This window comes from Lepidochelys kempii, chromosome 1 (genome assembly GCF_965140285.1).
Source record: "Lepidochelys kempii isolate rLepKem1 chromosome 1, rLepKem1.hap1, whole genome shotgun sequence".
NCBI lineage: Eukaryota > Metazoa > Chordata > Testudines > Cheloniidae > Lepidochelys > Lepidochelys kempii.
In genome coordinates this window covers 315,055,472-315,083,445 of record NC_136380.1, presented here as the reverse complement: position 1 = coordinate 315,083,445, position 27,974 = coordinate 315,055,472, and the positions used below count along the sequence as shown (strand labels likewise).

Below are 27,974 nucleotides of genomic sequence, written 5' to 3'. Positions count from 1 at the left end.
CTTACTGTTATCTGTCTGTTTATTACAGAAGGAATTAATCCTAAGGATCCAAATTTAGCAAGAGAGAATAAAGATCTTGGTAGCAGAGAAGATGAAAATCTGTGCAGTGGAGAAAATGGACAAAGTGTGGAAGAACAGCCAATAGTTGAGGCGGAAGCTAGTGGGGAAATCTTCATACCACCTGAGGGAAAGACTTCCATTGTGATCATATGTACCGCAGTGTATGTGTGTTTTTTGGTTTTTTTTCAGCTGCTATGCCCAAGAAAGCTTAAGGATGAGATATTACCCTCAGATTTGCAGGCACAGCTCCAGTTGACTGCAGTGGGAAGTGCATGTGTATATGTGAAGGCAGAATTGGTCCAATACTTTTTGAATTTACAAGGCAGCAACATAATGCTTTTAGGTCAGTCTGCATTTTAAACATCTAGTTCTTCTTCAAGTGCTTGCTCATATCCATTCCCATGTAGGTGTGTGCACACCACGTGCACAGTCACCGGAAGATTTTTTCCCTCAGTGGTATATGTTGGGTCGGCTCAAGAACCCCCTGGAGTCGCATCCTCATGGTGCTGTATATAAGGGCCTGCCGACACGTTCCCCCCCCCCCCCCCTTGGTTCCTTCTTTCCGCCTGTAATGGTTTTTGGAACTGCTCATTTTTGCTCTGCAGGTACTCCCCAGTGGACTTTTCTTGTGCTTGTACTTTTTCCTGTAAACAGTTATAGAAAAGTTTAGTAGTTAGTGTTACAGTTAGTGTAGTGAAGGATCCCGCTTAACAAAGTTCTTTCCCACCCAGGCATTGGGGCATGCCTTGGTTTCCAGGGTGTAAGCTGTGTGAGCTTGCCATAAACCTATGCCTCTCAGTGACCCCTACTCTAGTTGTCTCAGGTCTTTGGGTGAATCTCACCTGCGTGATCAGTGCAGGATCTGTAGAGGTTTTAAGCCCCAGACTCAAGGAAAGGGAGCAGAGGCTAAATTCCTCTTAATGGAGATGGCTCTTTGTTCTTCTTGGAGCCAGGTCACCCCAACTTGGCACCAAGCACCTCTGACTCCAGAAGGTGCACACCGGCTTCCATGGGGGACAGGCACTGCAGCCCGGCCTTCCCAGCACTGAGGCAAGATTCCTTGTTGGCATGGCACGACTCCAGGCACTGCCACATTTCGCCAGTGTAGAGGAGGTCGGTACAGGAGAGTGCATGGGCACCACTCCCACTCTCTGGTCCTGTGCAAGAAGCAGCGGAAAACTGATAGGGGCACTTCCCTATCCTGAAGCCTACCCGCCATAAAGACTTCGGCAGGCAAGATCACTTGGGCTCAACAACCGCTGCTGCTGACCATTGACTCCTGCCCCTGCAAGGAAACCATCAAGTCTGGTGCTATTGGACTCTCCCCCCAGGGAGAGCCATAGGAACATGGGAATGGCACTCCCGTCCACACTGGAGGCATTCTGGGCGGCATGGGATCTGATGTCCCTCCCGGAGCCACCGTCACCACCTAGATGTGAGCCAGTACCAGAGGCGAAAGTAATTGCGACACCGAAGCAGGTACCGTCAAAAGGGAAGCCGGTGATGATGCAGTATCCCCAACCGGCATCGCACCCCCGTGGTGTCCAAGGAGTGAATCCTCAGCATCTGACTCGGAACCTGAGTCCTATGTCTCAAGAAAGAGCTGGCACCGATTGCACCAATGGTACCGGAATAACGAGATGAGCCGGGGACTCGCACTCATGGGCTGGCCAGTACAGTGGCAGGTGCCGGTGCAGGGGCCCTTCTGGACTCCTTGGGCATTTCATCAGGCTCAGGGTCCTCAGTCAAGGAGGTCAGATTTGGTGACTTTGGAGGGTTGAGCCCCACCACCACCATCACCACCTCTAACAGTCAAAGAACTGATCACCTACCACTGTTTCCAGACATGATCTCCCAGGATCACGGACATCTCCTTCATCCGGGTCTCAGATCCTTCCACCCGACAGTTTGGAAGCTCCATGGCTGAACCCTTTGGAGTTAGCATGCTTGGAGCCGGTTCAGGAGATCCTGTTAGGGAGCAGAAAACCATCCACCAGGGCCACCTGTCTGGTGAAATGGAAAAGGTTCTCTATCTGGGCTGGACAGAAGGGGATCTTGCCCACTTGAACTACAATACCGACTATTGGTTACATCTAAACCATCCAGGATTGTCTGTGTCTTCGATTAGGGTGCACCTGGCAGCTATCTTGGCCTTCCACCCAGGTTGAGTGGCAGGTCCATCTTTGCTATTGTGTTCTATAGCCGTTTCCTTAAAGGACTGGACAGACTCTACCCACAGGTAAAATAGACAGTCCCACCTTGGGATCTTAACTTGGCCCTCCTCAAGACTGACGGGGGCACCATTTGAGCCTTTGGTGGCATGCTCTTTGCTCTACTTATGGAAAGTGGCTTTCCTCATAGCCATCAGAGTGGGCAAGAGGGTCTCATAAATCAGGGCCCTCACTTCAGAGCCACCCTACGCAGTTTTCATCAAGGACAAAGTTCAGCTTGGTCTGTTCTCTGCTTGCTTTACCTGGGTTACAGCTCTTCTCTGACCTTGGCTTGGTAAATGCTGCCACCACCCAAATGACGACAAAAAAAAAAATCCTTGGATCCAGGAAGAAACACTTGGGAATTCCTCCCTGTGGGATACCCTCAAGCTCTTTCATCACCACCCCCGGGGAGGAGCTGAGAAAGAAAACAAAGGAAATTAGCTGTGCAGCCAGCTAATCAAACAAGCACAGACCTCTTAGGGCACCAAAAATCCAATCCTGTTCTTAAAAAAGGTACATTTTATTTAAAAACAAAAAGGAAAAAAATACATCTGGAACTTAAGCTTTTGCTTAGGCACCCGCCACCTTCCAGAGATTGGTAGATAACAACCTGGCTGGATTTGGGGAATTTGCAGTTGCCTACCTTGACGATGTGGCTGTATTCTCAGATTCATCGGCAGAACCCCCTGGAAAACCTCCAAACTGTCTTCCAGCGCATAAGGGAGGCAGGACTAACTGTTAAGGCCAAAAAGTGTCAAATAGGCCTAAACAGGGTAATGTACCTTGGACACGGGGTGGGTCAAGGTACTATCAACCCCCTTCAGGCTAAGGTAAATGCTATCCATAATTGGCCTGTCCCTCAGTCAAAAAGCAGGTCCAATCCTTCTTGGGCTTGGCCGGATATTACTGACGATTTGTACCAAACTACAGCCAAATTGCCAGCCCACTGACAGACCTGACCAAGAAAAAACAGCCAAATGCAGTTCAGTGGACTGAGAAGTGTCAGAAAGCCTTTAACCAGCTTAAGGTGGCCCTTACGTCTGACCCTGTACTGAGGGTCCCGGACTTCAACCAACCGTTCGTTGTAACCACAGATGCGTCCAAGCATGGTGTGGGAGTAGTTTTAATGAAGGAAGGACCAGATCAACAATTCCATCGTGTCGTGTTTCTCAGCAAAAAACTTTCTGAGAGGGAAAGCCGCTAGTCAGTCTCAGAAAAAGAATGTTACGCTATTGTGTATGCTCTGGAGAAGCTACGCCCATATATTTGGGGATGGCAGTTCTACCTGCAGGCTGACCGTGCTGTACTGAAGTGGCTTCACACAGTCAAAGAGACTAACAGGAAATTTTTTCGGTGGAATGTAGCTCTCCAAAACTTTGATTTTGAAATACAGCACATTTCAGGAGCCTCTCACAAAGTGGCTGATTCACTCTCCTGGGAAGGTTTCCCAGAATCAGCCAGGTAAAAATGTCCCTGCATTCTAAGTCATTGTAGTCCTTAAAATGTAAAAAGTACTGTTTAGTTCTTCATGTATAGTAAAATTAGAGGTGTATGTATCTTATTAACTCTTTCCTAAACCTCCAGGAAGAAATCCCAGCTGGTGTGGACCCAACCTGAATTAGACTGGCCAGCACTCTCTGTGATTTGGGAGGCGTGTGATCCATGAAGTGAGGGGGAGTAGCTCCCTTTGATGGACACCCAGCCAGCCAGTTAGCTGTAAAATCCCTCTTGGTCTGTTCTCTGCTTGCTTTATCTGTAAATGGTTAACAATCCCACAGGTAAAAGAAAAGGAGTGGGCACCTGACCAAAAGAGCCAATGGGAAGGTAGAACTTTTTAAAATTGGGAAAGAAACTTTCCCTTTGTGTGGTGGTCTCCCAGCAGCAATGCTGTAAGCAGCTTTAAGCCAGGTATGATTATAGATGATCAATTCATACCTTGAACCTACTTATCTGAAGCCGCAGATATGTAAGAAAATTAGTGAATGTCTAAAAAGACGCAATTAGGGTTATTTCTTGTTGGCTTGTGGACTCTTCTGTGCTAACCCCGGATGCTTTTGTTTGCTTGTAACCTTTAAGCTGAACCCCCAAAGAAAGCTATTTTGAGTACTTGATTTTTGGAATTGCTCTTTTAAAATCTAGCAAAAGCCTAAGTTCCAGATATATTTTTTTTCTTTTTTTGTTTTTAATAAATTTTACCTTTTTTAATTACGGGATTGGATTTTTGGTGTCCTAAGAGCTTTGTGCATATGCTGTTTGATTAGCTGGTGGCAACAGCTAATTTCCTTTGTTTTCTTTTTCAGCTTTTCCCCGGGGGAGGGGGGAAGAGCTTAAGGGTACCCCACAGGGAGGAATTCCCAAGTGTTTCTTCCTAGGTCCAAGGGTTTGGGGTTGCATTTGGGCGGTGGCAGCATTTACCAAACCAAGGGCAGAGAAAAGCTGTAGCCTTGGGAGCTTAATATAAGCCTGGAGTGGCAGGTGTTAATTTTTAAAATCCTTCCAGGCCCCCACTTTCTGCACTTGGAGTGACAGAGTGGGGATTCAGCCTTGACAGATGGTATTGCAGTTCCACAATAACCAGGAGGTTTTCCTCCTTGTGTTCTTCCTGAAGCTACCTGCCAATAGCCAGGAGCAGAGGTGCCATGCGCTAGACATCAGGTGGATGCTGGTTTTTACCTAGATAGGGTCAGATCGTTTAGGAGGACTACTCAGCTCTTTGTAGCAGTGGCTGATAGGATGAAGGGCCTCCCAGTCTCAGCCTAAAGAATTTCTTCGTGGATTACCTCGTGTATTCACATGTGCTATGACTTGGCAAAGGTCCCTTCTCTGGCACTGGCAGCCTGCTTGACAAGGGCGCAAGCATCTTCACTAGCATTCGTGGCACAGGTTCCCATCCACGATATCTGTAGAGCAGCCACATGGTCTTCAGTCCACACCTTTGCAACCCATTATGCTATCACGCAGCAGGCCAGAGATGATGCTGGATTTGGCAAAGCAGTGCTACAGTCTGCTTGTTGTTGAACTCTGAACCCACTTCGTCTATCTGCTTGGGAATCACCTGCATGGGAATGGACATGAGCAAGCCCACAACAAAGAAAAAAATTACTAATCTTTTCATAACTATTGTTCTTTGAGATGTCATGTCATTCCCAAGCCTACCCTCCTACTCCTTTGTCAGAGTTGCCTGCAAGAAGGAACTGAAGGGGTGGTGGGGTGGCAGGCCCCTATATAGCGCCATGAGGGTGCGACTTTAGGGCACACTGGGGCTGACCCAACAGATACTACTGAGGGAAAAATCTTTCTGTGACTGTGCACGTGGCTTGCACACACCTACATGGGAATGGACATGAGCAATGCATCTCAAAGAACAACAGTTAGGGAAAGATGAGTAACGGTTTTTTCAGGTTTTTTTTAAGGGTAAAGAAGTAAATTGACAAAGCAGAATGAGTGAGTCCATGTTTTAATAACACTAGTAAGACATGGTCTGTCTTTGAGCAAAAAATACCCAGAGTGTATATTTTTATGGATAGTTTTTAAGATCCTGAGCTTTATAAATACTCTGTCATGGGATACTCAAAACTGAGCTGTTCTGGAAACTTAACTTTTTTTGTTTGCCTACATATTAGATTTCTGTAATATAACTGTGTAGAGCACACAGATTCTGCTTCACAGGAAGGATTAACAAAAATCTGCAACTAGGGTTTTTGATTTCAAAAGGGCTGACTTTCAAAAATTAAGGAAATCAGTTAGGGAAGTGGATTGGACTGAGGAATTTATGGATCTAAAGGTAGAGGAGGCCTGGGATTATTTTAAATCAAAGCTGCAGAAGCTATCGGAAGCCTGCATCCCAAGAAAGGGGAAAAAATTCATAGGCAGGAGTTGTAGACCAAGCTGGAAGAGCAAGCATCTCAGAGAGGTGATTAAGAAAAAGCAGAAAGCATACAGGGAGTGGAAGAAGGGAGGGATCAGCAAGGAAAGCTACCTTATTGCGGTCAGAACATGTAGGGTTAAAGTGAGACAGGCTAAAAGTCAAGTAGAGTTGGACCTTGCAAAGCGAATTAAAACCAATAGTAAAAGGTTCTATAGCCATATAAATAAGAAAACAAAGAAAGAAGAAGTGGGACTGCTAAACACTGAGGATGGAGTGGAGGTCAAGGATAATCTAGACATGGCCCAATATCTAAACAGATACTTTGCCTCAGTCTTTAATAAGACTAAAGAGGATCTTAGGGATAATAGTAGCATGACAAATGGGAATGAGGATATGGAGGTAGACATGACCATATTTGAGGTAGAAGTGAAACTCAAACAGCTTAATGGGACTAAATCGGGGGGCCCAGATAATCTTCATCCAAGAATATTAAAGGAATTGGCACCTGAAATTGCAAGCCCATTAGCAAGAATTTTTAATGAATCTGTAAACTCAGGGGTTGTACTGTATGATTGGAGAATTGCTAACATAGTTCCTATTTTTAAGAAAGGGAAAAAAGTGATCCGGGTAATTATAGGCCTGTTAGTTTGACATCTGTAGTTTGCAAGGTCTTGGAAAAAGTTTTGAAGGAGAAGGTAGTTAAGGACATTGAAGTCAATGGTAAATGGGACAAAATACAACATGGTTTTACAAAAGGTAGATCATGCCAAACCAACCTGATCTCCTTCTTTCAGAAAGTAACAGATTTTTTAGACAAAGGAAACGCAGTGGATCTAATTTACCTAGATTTCAGTAAGGCATTTGATACTGTGCCACATGGGGAATTATTAGTTAAATTGGGTAAGATGGGGATCAATATGAAAATTGAAAGGTGGATAAGGAATTGGTTAAAGGGGAGACTACAACGGGTCCTACTGAAAGGTGAACTGTCAAGCTGGAGAGAGGTTACCAGTGGAGTTCCTCAAGGATCGGTTTTGGGACCAATCTTATTTAATCTTTTTATTACTGACCTCAGCACAAAAAGTGGGAGTGTGCTAATAAAGTTTGCGGATGATACAAAGCTGGGAGGTATAGCCAATTTAGAGAAGGACAGGGATATCCTACAGGAGGATCTGGATGACCTTGTAAATTGGAGTAATAGTAATAGTATGAAATTTAATAGTGAGAAGTGTAAGGTCATGCATTTAGGGATTAATAACAAGAATTTTAGTTATAAGCTAGGGACGCATCAATTAGAAGTAACGGAGGAGGAGAAGGACCTTGGAGTATTGGTTGATCATAGGATGACTGTGAGCCACCAATGTGATATGGCTGTGAAAAAAGCTAATGCGGTCTTGGGATGCATCAGGAGAGGTATTTTCAGTAGAGAAAAGGAGGTTTTAGTACCGTTATACAAGGCACTGGTGAGCCTCACCTGGAATACTGTGTGCAGTTCTGGTCTCCCATGTTTAAGAAGGATGAATTCAAACTCAAACAGATACAGAGAAGGGCTAGTAGGATGATCCGAGGAATGGAAAACTTGTCTTTATGAAAGGAGACTCAAGGACCTTGGCTTGTTTAGCCTAACTAAAAGAAGGTTGAGGGGAGATATGATTGCTCTCTCTAAATATATCAGAGGGATAAATACCAGAGAGGAAGAGGAATTATTTAAGCTCAGTACCAATGTGGACACAAGAACTAATGGATATAAACTGGCCACCAGGAAATTTAGACTAGAAATTAGACGATGGTTTCTAACCATCAGAGGAGTGAAGTTTTGGAATAGCCTTCCAAGGGAAGCAGTGGGGGCAAAATATCTATCTGGTTTTAAGATTAAACTCGATAAGTTTATGGAGGAGATGGTATGATGGGATAACATGGTTTTGGTAATTAAATATTCATGGTAAATAGGCCCAATGGCCTGTGATGGGATGGGATCTGAGTTACTACAGAAAATTCTTTCCTGGGTATCTGGCTTGTGAATCTTGCCCATATGCTCAGGGTTTAGCTGATTGCCATATTTGGGGTCGGGAAGGAATTTTCCTCCAGGGCAGATTGGAAGAGGCCCTGGAGGTTTTTCACCTTCCTCTGTAGCATGGGGCACGGGTCACTTGCTGGAGGATTCTCTGCTCCTTGAAGTCTTTAAACTACAATTGGAGGACTTCAATAGCACAGCTATAGGTGTGAGGTTTTTTGCAGGAGTGGTGGATGAAATTGTGCAGGAGGTCAGACTAGATGATCATAATGGTCCCTTCTGACCTAAATATCTATGACGTTAGCTGATTTAAAGAAAACTCTTCAGTTTAATAACGGAGCCACATGCCATGCAAAATATTTTATTTTTGTGAAACAGTGTTATAAATGTGCATCATACTTGTGTGATTCTAATTTAAAACATAGTACAATTTTATCCTGTTTTTCCATCTCCATTGCTACACTGTCACTAAAACAATGGTGCAGCAACTTAAATTTCCAGTTTTTATGAGAGCTGTTTTAGATAGAGTAGCCCTTATAGAAATTGGAGAAAAACCTTCTTTTAGGGTAGGATCTGTTTGTGAAACCCACCTCTGAAGGAGAAATACAGATTGGGACCCTACTATATGTGGATTGGATAACTCTGTACATATCTTCATGAGAGAACGGTAAGAGGATGCTGAAGCTTTAGGGAGGCAACAGGTGTGGGATAAGTGGGGGGCTTGGAAATCACTGGGTAGTTGTTTTGTATAAGGCTGAGCACCTTTATAGGCACGTAAGCCCAGGTCCTCAAAGGTATTTAGGCTCCTAATTTCAGTGAAAGTAAGGAGCCTACACACCTTTGTTGATCTGGGACTTAATGTTTGTTGTAAATTTCAGTGGGAGGGCTAGTTAAGAGTCAGACAGCTGGGGGGATTGGGGGTAGAGGATCAGAACTAAGTTATATGTGTTGAAGAGGTGAGGAGAAAATTTGGTGCTGGGACAGAACCTGGAAAGAAATTAAAGGATAGGTTGTGTGGGATAAGAGCTCTGATAGTCTGGAGCATAAGCTCCTCAAACTCTCCTTTGCAGGAATTTGCACTCCCCTTGTTGCCACTTCCTCTGCTGACAGGAAATGCTTGTCTTTGAGGGGTCAGGCTGGGACTTCCCTCTTCCTCACTAGCTCTGTCAGCTCCTGGAGGTCCATGCAGAGGAACATAGACCTCCAGAAGAGCAGAGTTTTTGCTGCTGTGTAATGAGATGCATCCTGGATGAGGGCCTTTCAGCAGTGGAGTGACTGTGCACAGGATATACTTTTGGCTAACTCCATTCAGTTTTAGTAATCACAAGGGTGTACTTGTGATTATAGTAGGTACAAAATTTTCAGACTGGTACTTCTGTTCTAAAGCACAGTTCCCCTTTAAACTTTTTTTCAAGGTCAGGCTTGTTAATATTTGGACTTTTTTAGTGCTTAGATTTTTTTTTTTAAACTTTTAGGGAATGTTAGCTGGACTCAACTAAAACTCTTCAAAATTTTGTGAATGTGACGAATTCTTCTATATCCGCCATTACTTGATTTTTAGGGAGGTCCCTCAAAACCTAATCAGTCTCTTTCAACAATATTGTGATCGCTGAACTGATAAGTAAAATCTGTGGTTTTGAAGAACCTAACTTATTTTTGCTTGTTTACTTAAAGAAACCTTGGCCGCTGCAAAGAACTTCTGTTGCTTTGTTTTTCTGATTTTATTATTGGACGCTACATTGAAGTAACTGTAATAAATGAAGAGGAATCTCTAATAGCAGCCACTGAACCATTCTCCCTAAGAAAGCATAAAGTTATTCCGGAGTTACAGCACATGAAGACTACAGTGGCTGTAACAGAACGCAAAAGGTACTAGCAAATAAATCCACATTCAGCTGTGTCAAATATGAAGGATATGGAAAGGCATGCCTTTATATAATGCTAATTGAAGTAAATGTATAACTTTAGTTTCAGGGCAGTTTATCGTACTGAACTAGCTTATCTCCTGTTTGTAGCTACTATTCATTCAGTAAACTGGAAAAAGAAATAAAAACAGGGGTTTTTCTTCAGAGCTCCGTTGACTGAAATAGTTTTTCCCTGTTCAGCAAACTATTTGAACTTTCTTTACAGATGTTTTTCTTATGATTCACAAACTGTCCTCCTGCTGCATGTTATACACTTAAGAATGAGCTAGAGGCTAATTAAAACTAAAGGTGTTGCCAGAGTGCACCCACTGGTAGGAGTGGTGCAATCTCATGGTGTTTTAGACAGCAAGACAGAAACCCAGGAAATCCCTTGACTGAATTACTGATATGTGAGACATTGGTCAAGTCATTTGATGTAACTGGGTCTTGGCAATACAAACTAGAAATTTCTTGAATGAAAAACTGGAAGCGGTCCTTAGATAAGTAAATTTTCACAACAGACAAAATACATTTTAACAGATACTCTAAAACTGTAACTAACATTAAATTGTTCACCATGACACCTTCGGTAGGGAGGAAAAAGTTGGGGTCATAACATTTGAAAGTAAAACATGCTTCTATAACAACATTCTCTTCCTCACCTCAATGTAGCAAACTTCTGTTCCTTGTTTTTATTTGAACCTAAACTGGAAAAAGTTTCATTTACTGTACTTACGCTTTGGTATTGCTGTCTTTGTAGCCTTGAGGATGGTGTTTGCTAACTTGTGGTCCTTCATGTGAATCTTTTTTTTTAAACTTATGCTTACTTTAGTAACTACAGAATCTTGAGTTTTGTTCTTACTCTTTAGTAAAGAAATCCACACTAACCAGCTCAGTTCAGTTTGTAAGAACTACTTTGTGCAACCTAAAAATACTGACGTGAAGTAACTTTGAATTCTTATTTTAGAAATTGTAGAAGATGTCTTCCAAGTTTCCTACCACACTATCCCATACCGGATAGATTAAGAAAATGTGTGGAGCAAAAATCGGACATACTGACTTTTCAACCTCTACTTGCAGAGGTATGAGTGCGCACATATATGCAAGTGTAAAATATCTCTTTGCATCTTTTTGAATGCTAACCTGAACACATACAAAAATACTCCTGTGTAGTTGCTTTCTTTGTTTATATATATATATATATATATATAGGTTAAGGCTGCATGTCTGTCATGGAAGTCACAATTCCATGACTTTCTATGACCACTGTACCTTCTGCAGTGGCCAGTGCTGGCTCAGGGGCTGCCCGCAACAGCAGTTTAGGTGTGTGGGAGGGAGGTCAGGGCTATGGGCAGGTGGTTGAGGTGCGGGGAAACACTAACCTTGGGGTGGGGCATGTCCCTGCAGCTCCTAGCCAGAAGGGCCAGGGGGCTCTGCAGCTCCCACCCCTGCAGCTCCCATTAGCTGCTGTTCCCGGTCAATGGGAGCTATGGAGCTGGCGCTTGTGCTGGGAGCAGCGCGCAGAGAGCCCCTTGTGACCCCTCCCCCTAGGAGCTGCAGGGACACACGAAGCCAGGTAGGGAGCCTGCCAGCCCTTCCAACCCTCTCTCTACAGTCCCAGCAGGGGTCCCGGGCCGCTGTTTCTCTCCCTCTCCCCCCCCCAGCACTCGTGGGGGTCTTGGGCCACCACCCCCCAGTACCCATGGTGCCCCTGCACTGCCTCCGTGCAAAAGCCCCCGTGGCGCGCCCCCCCCCCCACCCCGCCCAATTTTTAGTTAGGGGTATATAGTAAAAGTCATGGACAGGTCACAGGCCATGAATTTTTGTTTACTGCCGGTTACCTGTTCATGACTTTTACTAAAAATACCTGTGACTAAAATGTAGCCTTAATAATGGTTATCATGTAGGTCTACAAAACCTAGTTACAAAGTAAGAGTCTGATCCTGGTAGATGCTCTCTTGACTTTAGTGGGAGTCAGAGTATTGCAGGCCCTGAACCAGAGAAGAAATTAGAAGGCCTAGGCAAGTGAGAATTTGAAAATGGATGGGGAGTATATTAGAGTGCCATATGGAAAAGGCCATCTCAGATGCCAGAGCTGCAAAAGAACATGTTTCTTGAACTAGCAGTGTATGGTTGTGGGGAAGAACAGAGAGGAAGTAGGCACAGGATTAACAGGAATAGGTAGGAGGAGAAGGACAGGGTTTGTGAAGTAGGCTGGAGCAGCTCTAGAGAGTTTATTACTATACTGCTTTCTGGATAATGCAGTGTTTCACAACTCATCAGTGTCCCAGCTCTTCCCCAAAATTCCCTGTGTCAAGGTCTGAGTCTAAATGGTTGGAGAAAGAGTTCACAGAAGATTTGAGGGGTTATGGGTTTTTTGGGAGGGGTGGGGGAATCCTTTAAAATAATCCAGAAACCAGAGAGAGGACTGCTGTTCAACCAACATAACGTAAACCAGCAAACTCTCTGGTCACATTCCATTTGTGCATATTGGTAATTTTTATAAACTCCAAACAGCCATAAACATGGTAGCTCTTCGTCTACAGAGCTCAAAGTCCTGGCTTCTGGTTAGCATGCCCTTGTGTCTCCTTCAGAATCACCCAGCTACCTTTTTATGGTCTAAGCATAACTGCTTCAGCTCTCACCTAGGACTCTGAAATCCCGATTGTGATTTAACAAAAAAAACCTGTTGTCTGAGTTGACAAGTGGCTTCTGAAGGGTACAACTGAGGCATTGCAATAAGACACCAGGGCCATGAGACTGCTTCCAAGAAACTCCAAATGACCTGTATGCTCTGATGCATGCCAATCTTTCACAAGCCAAGAATGATCTCTGTATTTTAGCCTTGTGGTAAGCCAGGGGTTCTCAAACTTCATTGCACCGCGACCCCCTTCTGACAACAAATATTACTGCATGACCCCAGGAGTGGGGACCAAAGCTGTCCTGGGTGGGGGCCTGTAACCTGATCTTCGTCTTCCAGGGCCGAAGCCAAAGCCTGAGCCCCACCACCCAAGGATGAAGCTCTCAGAGTTTGGTTTTGGCCCAAGTGGTAGCGCTTGGGCTTTTGCTTCGGCCCTGAGCCCCAGCAAGTCTAATGCCGGTCCTGGCGACTCCATTAAAGCAGGATCACCACCCACTTTGGGGGTCTCAACCCACAGTTTGAGAACCCCTGTGATAAGCTAAATCTGCTGCTAAACATGTGGCACAGAATGCAGTGACGGCATTTGTTAATCTGCTAATGCTGCTACTTCTGCATTTCTGTTTTATTTGTGATTTGGGAAAAAGGTGAGAATCGCAGGGTAATCTGAATTTGAATCCTTCCTTCACTGTCCAAAATAGTTTAGGGCTCAAACAAGATTCTACCGTTTCTATCTATCCTGGGCTGCTCTCTCCACATCCTCTGTTGTTAAGTGTCATAAGTGTTCTCTCTTGGAGTAATGTTTGACAGGGGGATTCTTTCAGCCAGTGTTCTTCCAGCTGTGCAAGGGCATGCCTGCCTTGGCAGCGTAAACATGAGTAATGTTGGCCAGTTGAAAAATAAGTGGTCTAAAATAAGTCCCACGCTCTTTTCCCCTCAGAAGTTACAAGGAACTAGGGTAGCCTGAATGCTATTTGTCGTTGCTATTGTTTTTAAAAGCGTCTTTTGAACTGCATAAATCAGTAACATTTTTTACCTTATCCATTTCCTGTGAACCACTAGCTTTCCTGATACCAAGAATTACAATTCCTTTGTCTACTTTTTAGTACCAGTACTGGATTTTGCTTTCTTCTTTTGAAAGAAAGGAGTTAAATACAAACAGTTAAATACAAAAACATTTTTTTAACTCTTACTAAAATTATTTAATTAAGACCTTCTGACTCTTCCAATAGTTCATTCTCTCTTATTTTCTCCTAGAAGTTCAGTATGTTATTTTAGGGTGCAGGAGTTGGTATTTGGTTTTAGAAAAAAGGGTCTCTGAGAACTTTATGCTTACTTAAAGGTCAAATACTAAATCTTAGATATTTTTGGAACTACTAGTCTTCGTTACAAAATTAGTAGTGTGATCTAAATAAAATACAGCTAAAATCAGGATACTTCTGTATTTACCCTTTAAGATGATTTTTAGAGACATCTCTTAGATTATAATGCAAAAAGTGTGTAAGTACAGTGGCTTAGATTTTTCAAAGGAACCAAAGGGAATTCTTGAACTTCAATGGGATTTGGGTGCCTAACCAGCTTAGGTTCTTCTGAAAATCCGTGTTCACGTACATGAAAATGGTAAATTAAGGCTGATGTTCTTCCAAAATTCCCATTGTCACTTGCTACCTTTCATTAGTGGATAAGGCACTGAACTGGGAGACTTGAGTTATGTTTCCAGCTCTGCCCTAACTTCTCTGTGACGTTCGGCAAGTCATGTCATTCTGTGCCTCTGTTCTCCCATACCTTTGTCTGTTGTTGTCTAGTTAGGTTGTACACCTTTTGGGGCAGGGACTGTGTCTTCATATGTATTTTGTATGGCGTCTAACACAAGGGACTCAGATTTTTGTTGTGGCATCTAGACACTATTGCAATACACATAACTTACTTTTTTTTAATTTTCAGCGACTGAATCTGTCTAACTATAAAGCAAACCTTTCTACCCTGCTGTGGCTTGAGGAGATCCATGCTGAAATGGAGATCAAAGAATTTAGCATGAGTGGAATCATTTTGAAAAAGAATGGAAACTTCTTGGTGCTGGAAGTGCCAGGGTTGGCAGAGGGAAGACCTTCCTTATATGCAGGTGATGATTTACACTTAATAAAATTGTTAAAGCTGAATAGCAAGATGATCAATATTCTCAATCTACACAATAGAAATTGATGCATTTTATCTTTTCTATGTTTTCTGTTAAAAACATTTGAAGAGACAGGTATTAACCCTGGCACCTAGATAAATAGAACATTATGCCAGTATATTTTATTACAGTGCCTCAGAATGTTTGATTTCTGGAGATGTTATGCTTTGAAGAGGCAGTGTATGTGTTTCTGTGTGCTTTCATGGCTTGTCCTGGTATAGTCAGGATTCTGATGTACAGTAATTGATTGGGTTTTACATAGAAAATATACTGTACTGTTTAGTATTATACTAAATTAGAGAACATGTGAGAGGCTAAATGTAAAACCAGGTTAAAGGAGTTAACTTTTTTAGGTCAGAATTTTTGAAATCTGTTGCATTGTGTGGGATGTTGTTTCCAATAAATAGTGCTGAAACCGTGTTAGTCGCATACCACAGTAGGTGTCTTAGAAGTATTACTTACACACACAAACACACACACACAAAAAACTAGATATTCCAATTTTAAGAACATAAGACTAAATTGAGCTGAGGTGTGCACAGATGCATCATCTTCAGTGATGTCCCTTTGTTGGTGAGTTTGCAGGACCCTTGAAACTCATTAAGTTTCACTGTATTTCCCCCACACACACACGCACACCCACACCAGTGGCTAGTATTTCAGTGAGAATTTTCCAATATCTGGTAACAGTATTTTTATACTAAACATTGTATTTAACTTTTTTTAAAACTAGGTGACAAAGTGATATTAAAAAGTCAAGACTACTCTGAGCATATAATAGAGTACATTGCCTATGTTACTGAGGTGAGTGATTTAGCTTTTCTGCTAAAAACAGTAGCCCACAAAACTAAGGGGAAACTGAGAGTTAAAGGAGTAATTGTTTAGCTTTTGTGAAACTGGATTCATTTCAGTTACTCTCCCCCAAATTATTGATTCTACTTTATTTCATACTATGTTCTTTGAAGACAGAAGCTTTTGCTTCTTCTCAACACCACAAATTTCACCCATTAAAAGCAAACTCTGTAAAACTCTTATATAGAAATATGAAATTATATGGTAGATGTTATCCATTTTTTGTTTTTAACTAGTATGAGCAAATGTTCCAGGAGATTTTTCAAACATAAGGGATCTGATCCTAATGAGTGCTGAGTGCCGTCAAATCCTACAGGACTAATAAACTGTCTTTTTTTTTTTTCCCCCCTCTCTTTAAAACAGATTCACGATGAAGACGTTACGCTGAGACTTAACCCAGAGTTTGAACAGGCTTACAACTCTGAACCCATGGATGTAGAATTTGCATTCAATAGGTATTTTTGTAGACTTTTAAAAAGCTGTATTTCACTGTCCTTTATTATGTTAGTCTTATTACATGACTATTTGCTTAATTCTGAAAAGTTCACATGAAAGGAAAGGACAAACAAAATCTAAGAACTGGATGGTCCACTGCCTGGCATCTTCTGTACTCATTAATATCTCTGCAAAATGCTATCAAATCAGAAAGGGAGTGATTTACATTTTTACACACATTCTTTTACATGTAAATGACTACTCTAGGAGCCAGGCAATGGAAAATTGGACTCTGTAATTGAAATAACTTTGTGGCATCAGAGCAGGACAAGAATGGCTGACATTGACCTCACTATATTATTTTTAGTATGCTGCCAACATCAAAACTTGCTTAGAAAGCATTATTTTCCATAAAAATTCATCACTTCATCTTCCTTAATAAAACGAGTTGGGTTTTTTGTTTAAGGAAAAATATCTTCCTATCCTGCTTATCTCTGAAATCCCAGGTAACTTATTTTGTCCTTTTAATGAGAAACACTTTTCATATTTTATCAATCTATCTATTTTAAAGTTTGGTGAAATATGCCTATAAAAGAAACTTGACAAAGTAATCCTTCAGCTAAATACCACATGAAAACAGGAATTGAGGGAAGAAATACATGGTTATAGAGGCTTAATATTTCATTTAAGTCTTTGATATATAGCATTGATTCAAAGAGGAAGTGAGTATTGCTGTATTCTATGAAAACTTTTTAGTTTTTAGTTTAATCTATACTATTACTATTCTGTTGACAGGACTACCAGCAGGCGATGCCAGTTTGCAGTCGAACAAGGCATCTATCTGGGTGAAAAAGGTAACCTTCCAATAGCGTGAGGGCATTTTTCCTCCCCTTCAGAAAATACTGATGTGAAGTTAATGTACTGTACTCTTTTGGTCAGATTTCAAAATGCAATGTTTCACTGGGGCTTCTATTCATTCATCTAAAGTACCCCATATCTTTGTTGAGAGAGGAGCAATTCTTTGTCACAGAGCAACCACTATGAAAACTGATTTTCTCTCTGTGGTGTTTCTACATGAGGAAAGCAGTTTGACTCCAATTAGAACTAACATATCTAATCAATTTCTAACTACTGGTGCCACTATGTTGTTTTGCACAATGTGAAAGAGTTCTGCAGGACTTCCCAGCTTGGGTAAATTGGGAAAAATGCAGGAGGAATATAGGGAAGATGCAGAATTCCCTTTTAACTTTTTACGTAATCCTCCTCTGTTAGAGTTGGCTAAATATAATGGCCTTTGTATTGAAAAGAGTTGCACATTTCTGATCAGCTCTACAGACTACAGAAATGGAAACATGGATTTCAGTTTTACCTTCCAATTCCTCCCTCACCATACCTAGGGTTTTTACATCAAATTTTCATAAATTGGACATAGCTAATTCAAAGTGCAAGGAAAGAAGCTGATGATTCAGTTATAATTAAACCCTAACAGTAAGTGTCTTAATGTATCTATATTGATAGAGCCATGTAAAATGCATTTTCAAAAAAAAAATTCTTTTTCCCTTCCTTAAACCCAAAGTGTTATTTCCAAATACTCTGGTTTTACAATCCCCACAAGTTGTCAAGACTTGGAATAATATGGGATGTCGTACTGTTGCTGCTGATCGTGAACAGTATACCAAGAAGAAAGATAAGGTAAATCTACTATAAATGTATTTCTTATAATCTTTTACACTTAAATGCCAACAGTTTGCTACTGCAGATATAGTCTTTGACAGGACCAGCACAATAGTGAATGCATTGTTATATCTGGTGTATTTATGATGTCTTCCTTCTGGTGGCAACGATCTTGTTTCACAGTTCAGTGCTTTGAGTGGATCAACCTGTGATCCATGATTTTGGTTTCTGAAAGGGAAACTGCTTATGAAACTATGAGTCTGGGTTGTCAGATTTGCTTTAGACTGGTTTTCGTAAGCTCCTTTAAAAAAAAAAAAAAAAGAAGAAAGATACTGGGCTGCAAATCATACTGACTATAGGAGCCAATGAGAATTCTTATTGTGAGGCATAATTATGCTTCCTGATGCGATTGATCCAGCCTTGATACGACTCCTGATTAAACACATCATAAAAGAGGTGAATATTTCCTTAAAAATAGACAAAAAAGCACATATTGGCAGTTCTTATAGGAAAGAAAAACAGATAAACCAATGGTAACTTTTGAAAACTCATCCAGATCTGCAGAATATGTGTGCAATTAGCAACAGTGCTTTAAGATGTCATGAGTAACTTTTTTTCTTTTGCTCAAATAAAAGGGGCCAGGATGTGAGGATATTTGTCTGGGTTTTTCCTTTCCTCTTTGTCCTTCCCGACAGCTTTTTCTGTTGATATGCAGTTAAATGGGAGGAAGTGCTAAACATTTCTAACAGTCTTAAAAGCATTACAAAGAGAGAATAATTATAGCGTGCTTACGTTTGATTATTTGTGTGTGTGTTTTCTGTAATGATCTTTTCAGAAAAAGAAAATGCAAAATGAGCAAACAAAATGCATGGTGCCAAAGGAGAGAAACATAGTGGCCATGCCTCGAATGGTGACTGTTGCTACACAGACAAGTAAACTGAGTATGTTTTAATGCTTTCTTTCCATCTTGTACTGATGTTTTGGATTTGAAAGTTGACTGGTAAACTGGTTTGGAAGATGGAGTGTGTGTATGTGTGTGTATGTATGTAGTTTTTAAACAAACCAAAAAAACCACCCAGATCTTGGTACATTGAGGAAGTTCCAGAGGACTGGAAAAAAGCTAATGTTGGACTAATACTTAAAAAGGGTCAATAGGATGACCTAGGCAACTATAGGTTGCTTGGCCTAACATCTGTCCCAGGCAAAATCATAGAAAAGCTGTTATGGGACACAGTCATGAAAGAATTAAAGAATTGTAATGTAATTAATACCAATCAGTATGGTTTTTATTGAAAATAGGTCTCATCAAACAAACTTGATATCATTTTAGATGAGATTACAAGGTTGGTTGATAAAGATAACTGTTCATGTGAGATACTTGGATGTCTCTAAGGCCTTTGACTTAATGAGCACTATACAGAATCAATGTAGCCCTTATTAAATTAATTAAAAACTGGTTAACAAAGGATTGCAAATGAGAATAATTAACCATTAGAGGTTATTTCTAGTGGGATCCTGCAGGGATCTGTTCTTGGCCCAGTGCTAAGCTTTCTCAATACTCTATCAATGTGGAAAAAAAATATAAAATCATTACTGGTAAAATTTGCAGATGACACAGATTGGTGTAGTGGTAAACAGTAGAGCTGGCAAGCGATTAATCATGCTGTTAAGCAATAATAGAATACCATTAATATTTGGGTATTAATATTAATATTAAATATTTGTGGATGTTTTCTACGTTTTCAAATATATTGATTTCAATTACAGCACAGAATACAAAGTGCACAGTGCTCACTTTATATTTATTTTTATTACCAATATTTGCACTGTAAAAAACAACAGTATTTTTCAATTCACCTCATACAAGTACTGTAGTGCAATCACTTTATCGTGAAAGTTGAACTTACAAATGTAGAATTATGTACAAAAAATAACTGCATTCAAAAATAAAACAATGGAAACTTTAGAACCTATGAGTCCACTCAGTCCTACTTCTTGTTCAGCCAATTGCTCAGACAAACATGTTTGTTTACATTTGCAGGAGATAATGCTGCCTGCTTCTTGTTCACAATGTCACCTGAAAGTGAGAACAGGCGTTCGCATGGCACTGTTGTAGCCGGCATCACAAGGTATTTTTGTGCCAGATGTGCTAAAGATTCATATGTCCCTTCATGCTTCAACCACCATTCTAGAGGACATCCGTCCATGCTTATGACGGGTCTTGCTTGATAACAATCTAAAGCGATGCAGACAGTGCATGGTCATTTTCATCATCTGAGTCAGATGCCACCAGCAAAAGGTTGATTTTCTTTTTTGGTGGTTTGGGTTCTGTAGTTTCCACATCGGTGTGTTGTTCTTTTAAGACTTCTGAAAGCATGCGCCACACCTTGGCCCTCTCAGATTTTGGAAGGCACTTCAGATTCGTAAACCTTGGGTCGAGTGCTATAGCTATCTTTAGAAATCTTACATTAGTACCTTCTTTGCGTTTGTCAAATCTGCGGTGAAGGTGTTCTTAAAATGAACATGTGCTGGGTGATCATCCGAGACGGCTATAACATGAAATATGTGGCACAATGCAGGTAAAACAGAGCAGGAGACATACAGTTCTCCGCAAAGGAGTTCAGTCACAAATTTAATTAACGTGTTATTTTTTTAATGAGCGTCACCAGCATGGAAGCATGTCCTCTGCAATAGTGGCCAAAGCATAAAGGGGCATATGAATGTTTAGCATATCTGGCATGTAAATACCTTGCTATGCCAGCTACAAAATTGCTACTCAAACTCTGATTCGCACTTTCAGGTGACATTGTAAATGAGAACCAGGCAGCATTACCTCCTGTAAATGTAAACAAATTTGTTTGTCTGAGCAATTGGCTGAATAAGAAGTAGGTCTGAGTGGACTTGTAGACTCTAAAGTTTTACAGCGTTTTGTTTTGGAGTGCAGTTATGTAACAAAAAAAAATCTATATTTGTAAATTGCACTTTCACGATAAACAGATGGCACTACAGTACTTTGTATGAGGTGAATTGAAAAATACTATTTCTTTTGTTTATCACTTTTACAGTGCAAATATTTCTAATCAAAATAATAGAAAGTGTGCACTGTACACTTTGTATTCTGTGCTGTAATTGAAATCAATATATATGAAAATGTAGAAAAACATCCAAGAATAATAAATTTCAATTGGTATTCTACGGTTTGACAGTATGATTAAAATGGCAATTAATCACAATTAATTTTTAATCACAATTAATTTTGAGTTAATCACGTGAGTTAACTGCTATTAATAGATCAATTATCCAGAATGATCTAGATGATACCAATCATTTGGTAAGGTTGGATCATTTGAACACCATGTTTTAGTGCAGTTAAGTGCAAAGTCATACATCTATCTAGAAGAAAAGACTGTAGGTCATACTTACAAGATGGTTGAAAGAATCCTGGAATGCAGTGACACTGAAAAGGACTTAAGGGTCATTCTAGAAAGCCAACTGAACGTGAACTCGCAATGTGATGATATAGCTAAGAGGTGAACGTGATCCTTGGATGCATAAGTAGGGAAATATCAAGTTAGAAGTAGGGAAGAAGCATTACCTCGTTATACAGCATTACTAGAATGCTGTGTCCAGTTCTTCAAAAAGGATGTTGAAAAATTTGGAAAAGGTTCAGAAAAGAGTTGCAAGGATGATTTGAGGTCTGGAATACATACCTTAGAATGAAAGTTTTAAGTACCTCAAATTAATTACTTTATCTGAGAGAAGGCTAAGAGGTTACTCGATCATAGTCTACTAGTACCTACATGAGGAAGAAATTTCTTATAGATGACTCTTTAATGGGGAAAAAAACATAATGGGATCCAACAGTGGGAAGTTGAAGCTAGACAAATTCTCATTAGAAGTAAGGCACGTCTTTTAATGTTGAGGATAATTGATCATTGGAACAGCTTACTTAGGAATATGGCAGAATCGTCATCATGTGAAGTCTTTAAATCAAGACTTGAATGTCCTTCTTAGATATGTTCTAACGGTCAAACAGAAGTTATGTATGGGCTTGATGTAGAGCTCACTGGTGTGAGGTTCTTTGGCCTGCGTTATGCAGGAGGTAAGACTAGATGATTATTATGGTCCTTTCTGGCCTTAAAAATCTATGAATGGCCCTTTGCACGTTTGAAACTGAAGGTCTTGTTTTTCTATTTTAATTGTTATTGGGATTGGGAATTTAAAGAGTTGTCAGATACATTTTTAGCTATCACTGTCTTTTTAAAATGATTATATTATAAAGTCTAGATCACATTAAAACAAAATCTGTTTAACTGAAATTCTAATTTATAAAAAAAAACTCTCCTTGTGTATTTGTAATGCTTATCTGTTTTGAATATAGTCAATGGAATCATGACACCTGAACAGAGAGACTGTGAATTTTTCAATCCTGCGCTGAATGAGCATCAGAAATTAGCAGTGAAAAGGATACTTAGTGGTGAATGTCGTCCAACTCCTTACGTTCTCTTCGGACCACCGGGAACTGGAAAAACTGTAACAGTGATAGAAGCGATCTTACAGGTAATAGTGAACAACAAAGCAATAATCTCTGGAATTGCCATAGATACTTATCATAATCAAAACTAAAAATAGCTTTTAAAAAAACATGCTAACACTTAGAGGGTATTTCAGTTCAACTCTCTCCATGTGAAAATAAACCCAAGAGAAGATCTCTGTACAAGTTTGTGTTCATAAATCTTTTAACAACATATAGTCAGTTTTTTAATTCAGTATTTTTGTTTAAATACTATTCACTAAGACAGGGGTCGGCAACCTTTCAGAAGTGGTGTGCCGAGTCTTCATTCACTTTAATTTAAGGTTTCATGTGCTGGTAATACATTTTAATGTTTTTTAGAAGGTGTCTCTCTCTTTCTCTAAGCCTATATATTATATAACTAAACAATTGTCGTATTGTAAAATAAACAAGGTTTTCAAAATGTTTTAAGAAGCTTAATTTAAAATTAAATTAAAATGTTGATCTTACGCCACCGGCCGCTCAGGGGTTCCATCCGCTGGCTCCTGCTAGCCAGGATCCCAGCTGCTGGACCTGCTCAGCCCGCTGCCGGTCTGAGGTCCCGGCGCTGCCCAAAATACAGTGGGTACCTACCTTCTCCCTGGTTCTAGCCTATTCTCTTCCTCTCTCTCTGCACTGAGCTGAGGGTGGGAGTCCACTGAGCACAGGCTGGGGGTGAAGGAGCAGGCTGGGGGTCGGGGTGCAGGGTCTGGCCAAGAGCTAGAATGAGGGAGGGGGCTCAGGGTTGGGGCAGGAGGTTTGGGTGTGGAGCACTTACCTGGGCAGCTCCCATTTGGTGGGAGGGGTGCAGGTGGGAATGTGGGGGGGAGGTGCAGGAGCTCCCATTTGGTGCACAGGGTGGGGATGGAGATGTGGGGCGTGCAAGAGTCAGGATGTGGGGGGTGTGGGGGGGCTGGGGATGTGGGGGGGTGCAAGAGTCACGGCAGAGGGCTGGGGGCATGTGAGGGGGGTGCAGGTGTCAGGGCATAAGGTGCTGGGAGCCTTGGTATGTGTGGAGGTGCCAGAGTCAGGGCTGGGGTCATGGGGTGGGGGTGAAGGAGTCAAGCAGAGAGCTGGGTGTGTGTGGGGGGGGTACAGGACTCAGGGCAGGGGCCTTGGGAGTGTGCGGGTCTGCAGGGCTCAGGGAAGAGGGCTGGGTGTGTGTGGTGGGGGGGGTCAGGCAGAAGGCTGGGGTCCTCACGGCAGGGGGGCTGGAGGGGATATGCCCCATTTCCCCAAGTCCCTGCTCCCGCTTCTTCTCCGCCTCCACCAGGAGCAGCGAGCACACTGACTCCGCTCCTCCCCCACCCCTTCCCCCTACCTCGCAAGGGCCATCAGCTGATCAGCTGGCAGGGAGGGAGGGATGGTGGGGTAGGAACCCAGCACGCTGCGGGAAGAGGCAGGGGAGCTGGCAGGACCAAGCTTCTGCCCCTTGCCCCCGTGGGAGGGGGCGGAGAATGGAGAAGAGTGGGCCGGGCCGGATTTTTAATGGCACGCTGCTGCCTGCCAGGACCCCGGCAGGCAGCAGTGTGCCATTAAAAATGGGCTCGCATGCCGTCTTTGGCACACGTGCCATAGGTTGCCGACCCCTGCACTAGAGCTTTAACCACCGCTTTAAAAGCACATACCCTGCATTCATGGTGTGTGTTTCAATCTGATGATGGTGATTGAATTTCCAGTCTAGGGAAAGATGTTTCCTTGAGTTTTGACTGAACTGCAACATGACGAATGTAGAAACATGACGAATGTAGAAACATTCGTAATTGTAGTCTGAATTATATTAAATATTTGAACTGTGTGCTTGCTTTATTTGTGATGAATGTAGCTTTTCCAAATGAAATGTTTTAAAAAGCTGCACTTTTTTTAAAATGCAGATACATTATACTTTACCAGACAGTCGAATTTTGGTCTGTGCACCATCCAACAGTGCAACGGATTTAGTTTGCTTACGACTGCATGATAGTAACCTCCTAAAACCAGGAGCTATGGTCAGAGTTAATGCTAGCTGCAGGTGTGAAGAGGTAAATTTTGTAAATCCTTTTTAATTAAAATACTAAAAAAAGGATGTATACTTTTAATCTTAAAATGTCACTCCTAGGACTTTCCTTTGTTTATTAAACTCACTGAGGAAAATAGTATTTATATTTTTAGGGTTAAAAATAATTCACTAGATAATCAATTGGCGAAAATATGTTAATTGTGGTAAATAGCTGGAATTTGTGCTAGAATTTGAGCCTAAACTTAAACTCATTGTGTAACGCTTTTTTTTTCTGTAAGTAGGCCATTTATGTCAACGGGACTACTTCAAACAGTAAGATGCTACTCAGTGTGGAAAAGGGTGATGGAATTTGCTCCATAATGCATTGAGTTGTATGTATGTAACGGTGACGGGGTTCCTCTGGTGCAACCTGGACCATGGGACCACTGAGCCCTTTGTCCTACCAGCCTGGGGTATCCCTCTCACACTGATGTTGTTGTTAAGCCACAAACCTCTGACAGGCGCTACATTTACACAGCCATCCACAGGCAGGGATGCACCCAATCAGGGCCATCCCGACCCATACGCAAAGTACGCAGCTGCATAGGGCACCAGGAAATTTGGGGCACCAAATTTCGTGGTGCCCTAAGCAGCTGCGTGCTGCTCCACTTCTTCTACATGGCCTCCGCCTGTTTCCACCCCACCCCCACTCCAGCTAGCTCTTCCCCTGAAGATGGCTACAGGGGTTGCGCTCCCTGCACTCACTGATGGCAGTAAGTAGAGCGACCTGGCCCCAATCAGCTCTGCTCCCCTGGCTCCCAGCCCTGCTGCTTGCGAGTGCAGAGGAGCAGTTCCCCCCAAGCGTAGGAGCCAGAGGAGCAGAGCAGGCTGGGGCCAGGTCACGCCACTTCCCGCAGGAAGTAGCCAGCTTCGCCCCTGCAGAGGCCTGGAGCCAGCCCTCCCTCCCCCCCCCCAGCCCCCACAGTAGTCTGGGTCCCCACACAGCCCCCACCCCCGCAGGGGGGCGGCTGCTTAGGGCATCAAAATGGCTAGAGACGGCCCTGCACCCAGCTGAGTTACATGAATGCTTTGCCAGCCACTGTTGAACCAATAATAGAGAGGCTCCCCCCAGCTCCTCCCCAGCCTTGCTGCACCTCAGAACTGTACTGTCTTGCTCTGGTCAGAAGCCTGATCAGTGTAAGTTCATTACCCAGTCCACCCCTCCCTCGATGTGGAGAGGATACACACTAGCCTTTGTAAACTGAGCTGAGATTTCCCGAGCACTTCAAAAAAAAGCACACTGTTTTAGGTAAAATATTAACTACAGAAAGATAAATTTTAAATGAATATAAAGAGCAAGCATAGAGATCCAAATTGGATACTTAAGAAAAAAAATAAATTACAGTCTGAGTTTTACAAACTAAACAGGATTTGAATCAAGCAGTGTCTCACCCTGACAGATGGTGCAAGCAGGTTACAGATCCTCAGCAGGTAGGCTGGAACTCGTTTCCAGCCTGGGACCAGCCTCCTCAGTTCAAAGTCTTTATCCACCAGACATGTCTTCTAGGTTTTGAGTTGAAGGGGGAGAGAGGTCCAGTAATGATGTCACTTCCCCTCTTTTATAGTTTCTTCCAGCTTGCTGCAAACATCTGTTTGTGATGTAGGGGTCTGCTACCATTGGTAAAGAAGTCTCCATTATTTACATGTTCTCTCTGAGAAGTCTCCATTGTATACAGTTCCTGAGATAGTGGATTCTGTCCTTGATGGGTGTTGATGAGCCATTATCTGCTGTCTGGTTAATCCATTGTTGTACCTAAAAGGCTGTTTGTGGGTGTTCCATCTTCAGAACATATTTCAGTAACACATACATGTCAAAACTTCATAACCTCACATACAGTGATAGCACATACAATCCAACAGGATATTAATGTTCAACAGATCAAGACTTTTAAAATGGTACCTCAGAAGGCATACTTTGTATGAAACGTACCTAATTATATGACAGTGGTGAATATGGGAGTTTCAGGGTGGCACTCTAAGGTACAGCATGTTCAGTGGTGGATTGCCCACAAGGCCCATGCCTAGGGGCCCTGCCTCCTGCTCCTCCTTTTCTACCCCCATTTCCTCGGCTAAGTTCCCTCTAAGCCGCACGGCAACCTATTAAGCGCTGCGCAGGCACTCAGGCTGCAGTGGGGACAGATGCCTCTCCCCCAGCCCCAGACCTGCTGCGGCAGGGGGAGGCGCCTCTCCCCACCAGCCCCGGATTAGCCGGGGCCTAGGCACCCCAACCCAGCCCTGGACCTGCTGCAGCTGGGGGAGAGGCACCCCTCCCCAGTCTGGTCCCAACCCAACCCAGCCCTGCTGCGACAGGGAGAAAGGCGCCTCTTCTCCTCCCTCATCCCCTCCCTACCCCCTCCCAGTGCTGCTGCAGGGAAAGAGCTGGGGGGAGTCCTCTCTTCCCACCATAGCCCTGGGGCAGCCTGGACCCCCAGCCGAAGCCCTTACCTCCCCGCACCCCAGCCCTTTGACCCAGCCCTGAGACCCTCATCCCCAGAGCCTGCACCTCCCTCTGTCCCCGCACCTCCACATTCTGCCCCTGAGCTCCCTCCCCCTCAGCCTCACCCCCGCCACATGAATTTTATGTGCACCAATATGGAGGATGTGTTGCTCTGCACCTGTGTGGGAAAAATTAGAGGGAACACTGCCCTCCAGGATCCCTCCACCCTGCTGCTCCTCTTCTCCTTGAGGCCTTGGGCAGGCTGGAAGACAGACCCTGGGATAGGGTGAGCATATACCCCTTCGCCCCCCATCCCACGTGGAGCTGGTCCAAGCCCTTTTCCCCACCTCCTGTGCATAGCTGGTCCAAGCCAGTAGTCCAAGTCCCCCTCTTGCCTCACGTAGGGCTGGCCTGAGCCCAACTGCTCACCACCTCCCCGAGCCCCTTTTTGGCAAAACTGGGCATTTGTCCCATTTGCTCTTGCCAACGAGTTTTGCCAAAAAAGTTGGGATATCCAGGACCAAAATGGTACATATGGTCACCTTAGGCTGGGGTCCCCAAACTTTTTCGGTCATGCTTCTGCCACCCACCCCCCCAACCACCCCGTCCCTTTGCAGGAGCAGGGGGCCAGAGGTGTGGCTGGGTGGCAGTCTCTCCCCACCCCACCCCCCCCCGTGGGGGCTGTCCTGGGCCCTACTATGCCCCCCACATATGTTCCTCTCTGCCCCCCTAGGGGGGTATGCCCCACAGTTTGGGGACAACTGCCCTAGGCTGAGGTAAGAGCTGCCCAGGGAGCCCAGAAAGCTGTGTGGATCCCTGGACCGTCCACTCTCCCTGGGTTGGGGACCGAGAACAGCCCCCAGCCCATGTCCCTGCCCCACGGGCACACCACCCAGTGCAGGTAGAGGGTCCAGGGTTCCCTACAGTGGCCCAGGTACCTTGGGCAGCTCTTACCATGGCCCAGCTTCCAGCTAGGCCAGGGGGCAGGGGCAGAGGTGAGGGGCCCAAATGTTCTTTGGGCCCAGGGCCCCAATAAAACTTAATCCGCCTCCTGAGAGTGTCACAGTAACATACACATCTATTTACTTATTTTAATAATTTCTTCGCTTACAT

The 27,974-nt window shown here is 43.1% G+C and overlaps 1 protein-coding gene across 1 annotated transcript in view; it reads left to right on the top strand.

Annotated features, from left to right (window-relative positions):
• Nucleotides 1–27,974, top strand: part of MOV10L1 (Mov10 like RNA helicase 1) — an 83,427-nt gene that overhangs the window by 18,028 nt on the left and 37,425 nt on the right. Inside the window, exons 8-18 of the mRNA XM_073331779.2 lie at nucleotides 29–221; nucleotides 9,830–10,024; nucleotides 11,027–11,141; nucleotides 14,642–14,819; nucleotides 15,607–15,677; nucleotides 16,089–16,180; nucleotides 16,956–17,014; nucleotides 17,737–17,852; nucleotides 18,670–18,775; nucleotides 22,216–22,394; nucleotides 24,261–24,407. Coding sequence (XP_073187880.2) covers nucleotides 29–221; nucleotides 9,830–10,024; nucleotides 11,027–11,141; nucleotides 14,642–14,819; nucleotides 15,607–15,677; nucleotides 16,089–16,180; nucleotides 16,956–17,014; nucleotides 17,737–17,852; nucleotides 18,670–18,775; nucleotides 22,216–22,394; nucleotides 24,261–24,407 — 1,451 coding nt within the window. The remainder of the gene's footprint in view (nucleotides 1–28; nucleotides 222–9,829; nucleotides 10,025–11,026; nucleotides 11,142–14,641; nucleotides 14,820–15,606; nucleotides 15,678–16,088; nucleotides 16,181–16,955; nucleotides 17,015–17,736; nucleotides 17,853–18,669; nucleotides 18,776–22,215; nucleotides 22,395–24,260; nucleotides 24,408–27,974) is intronic.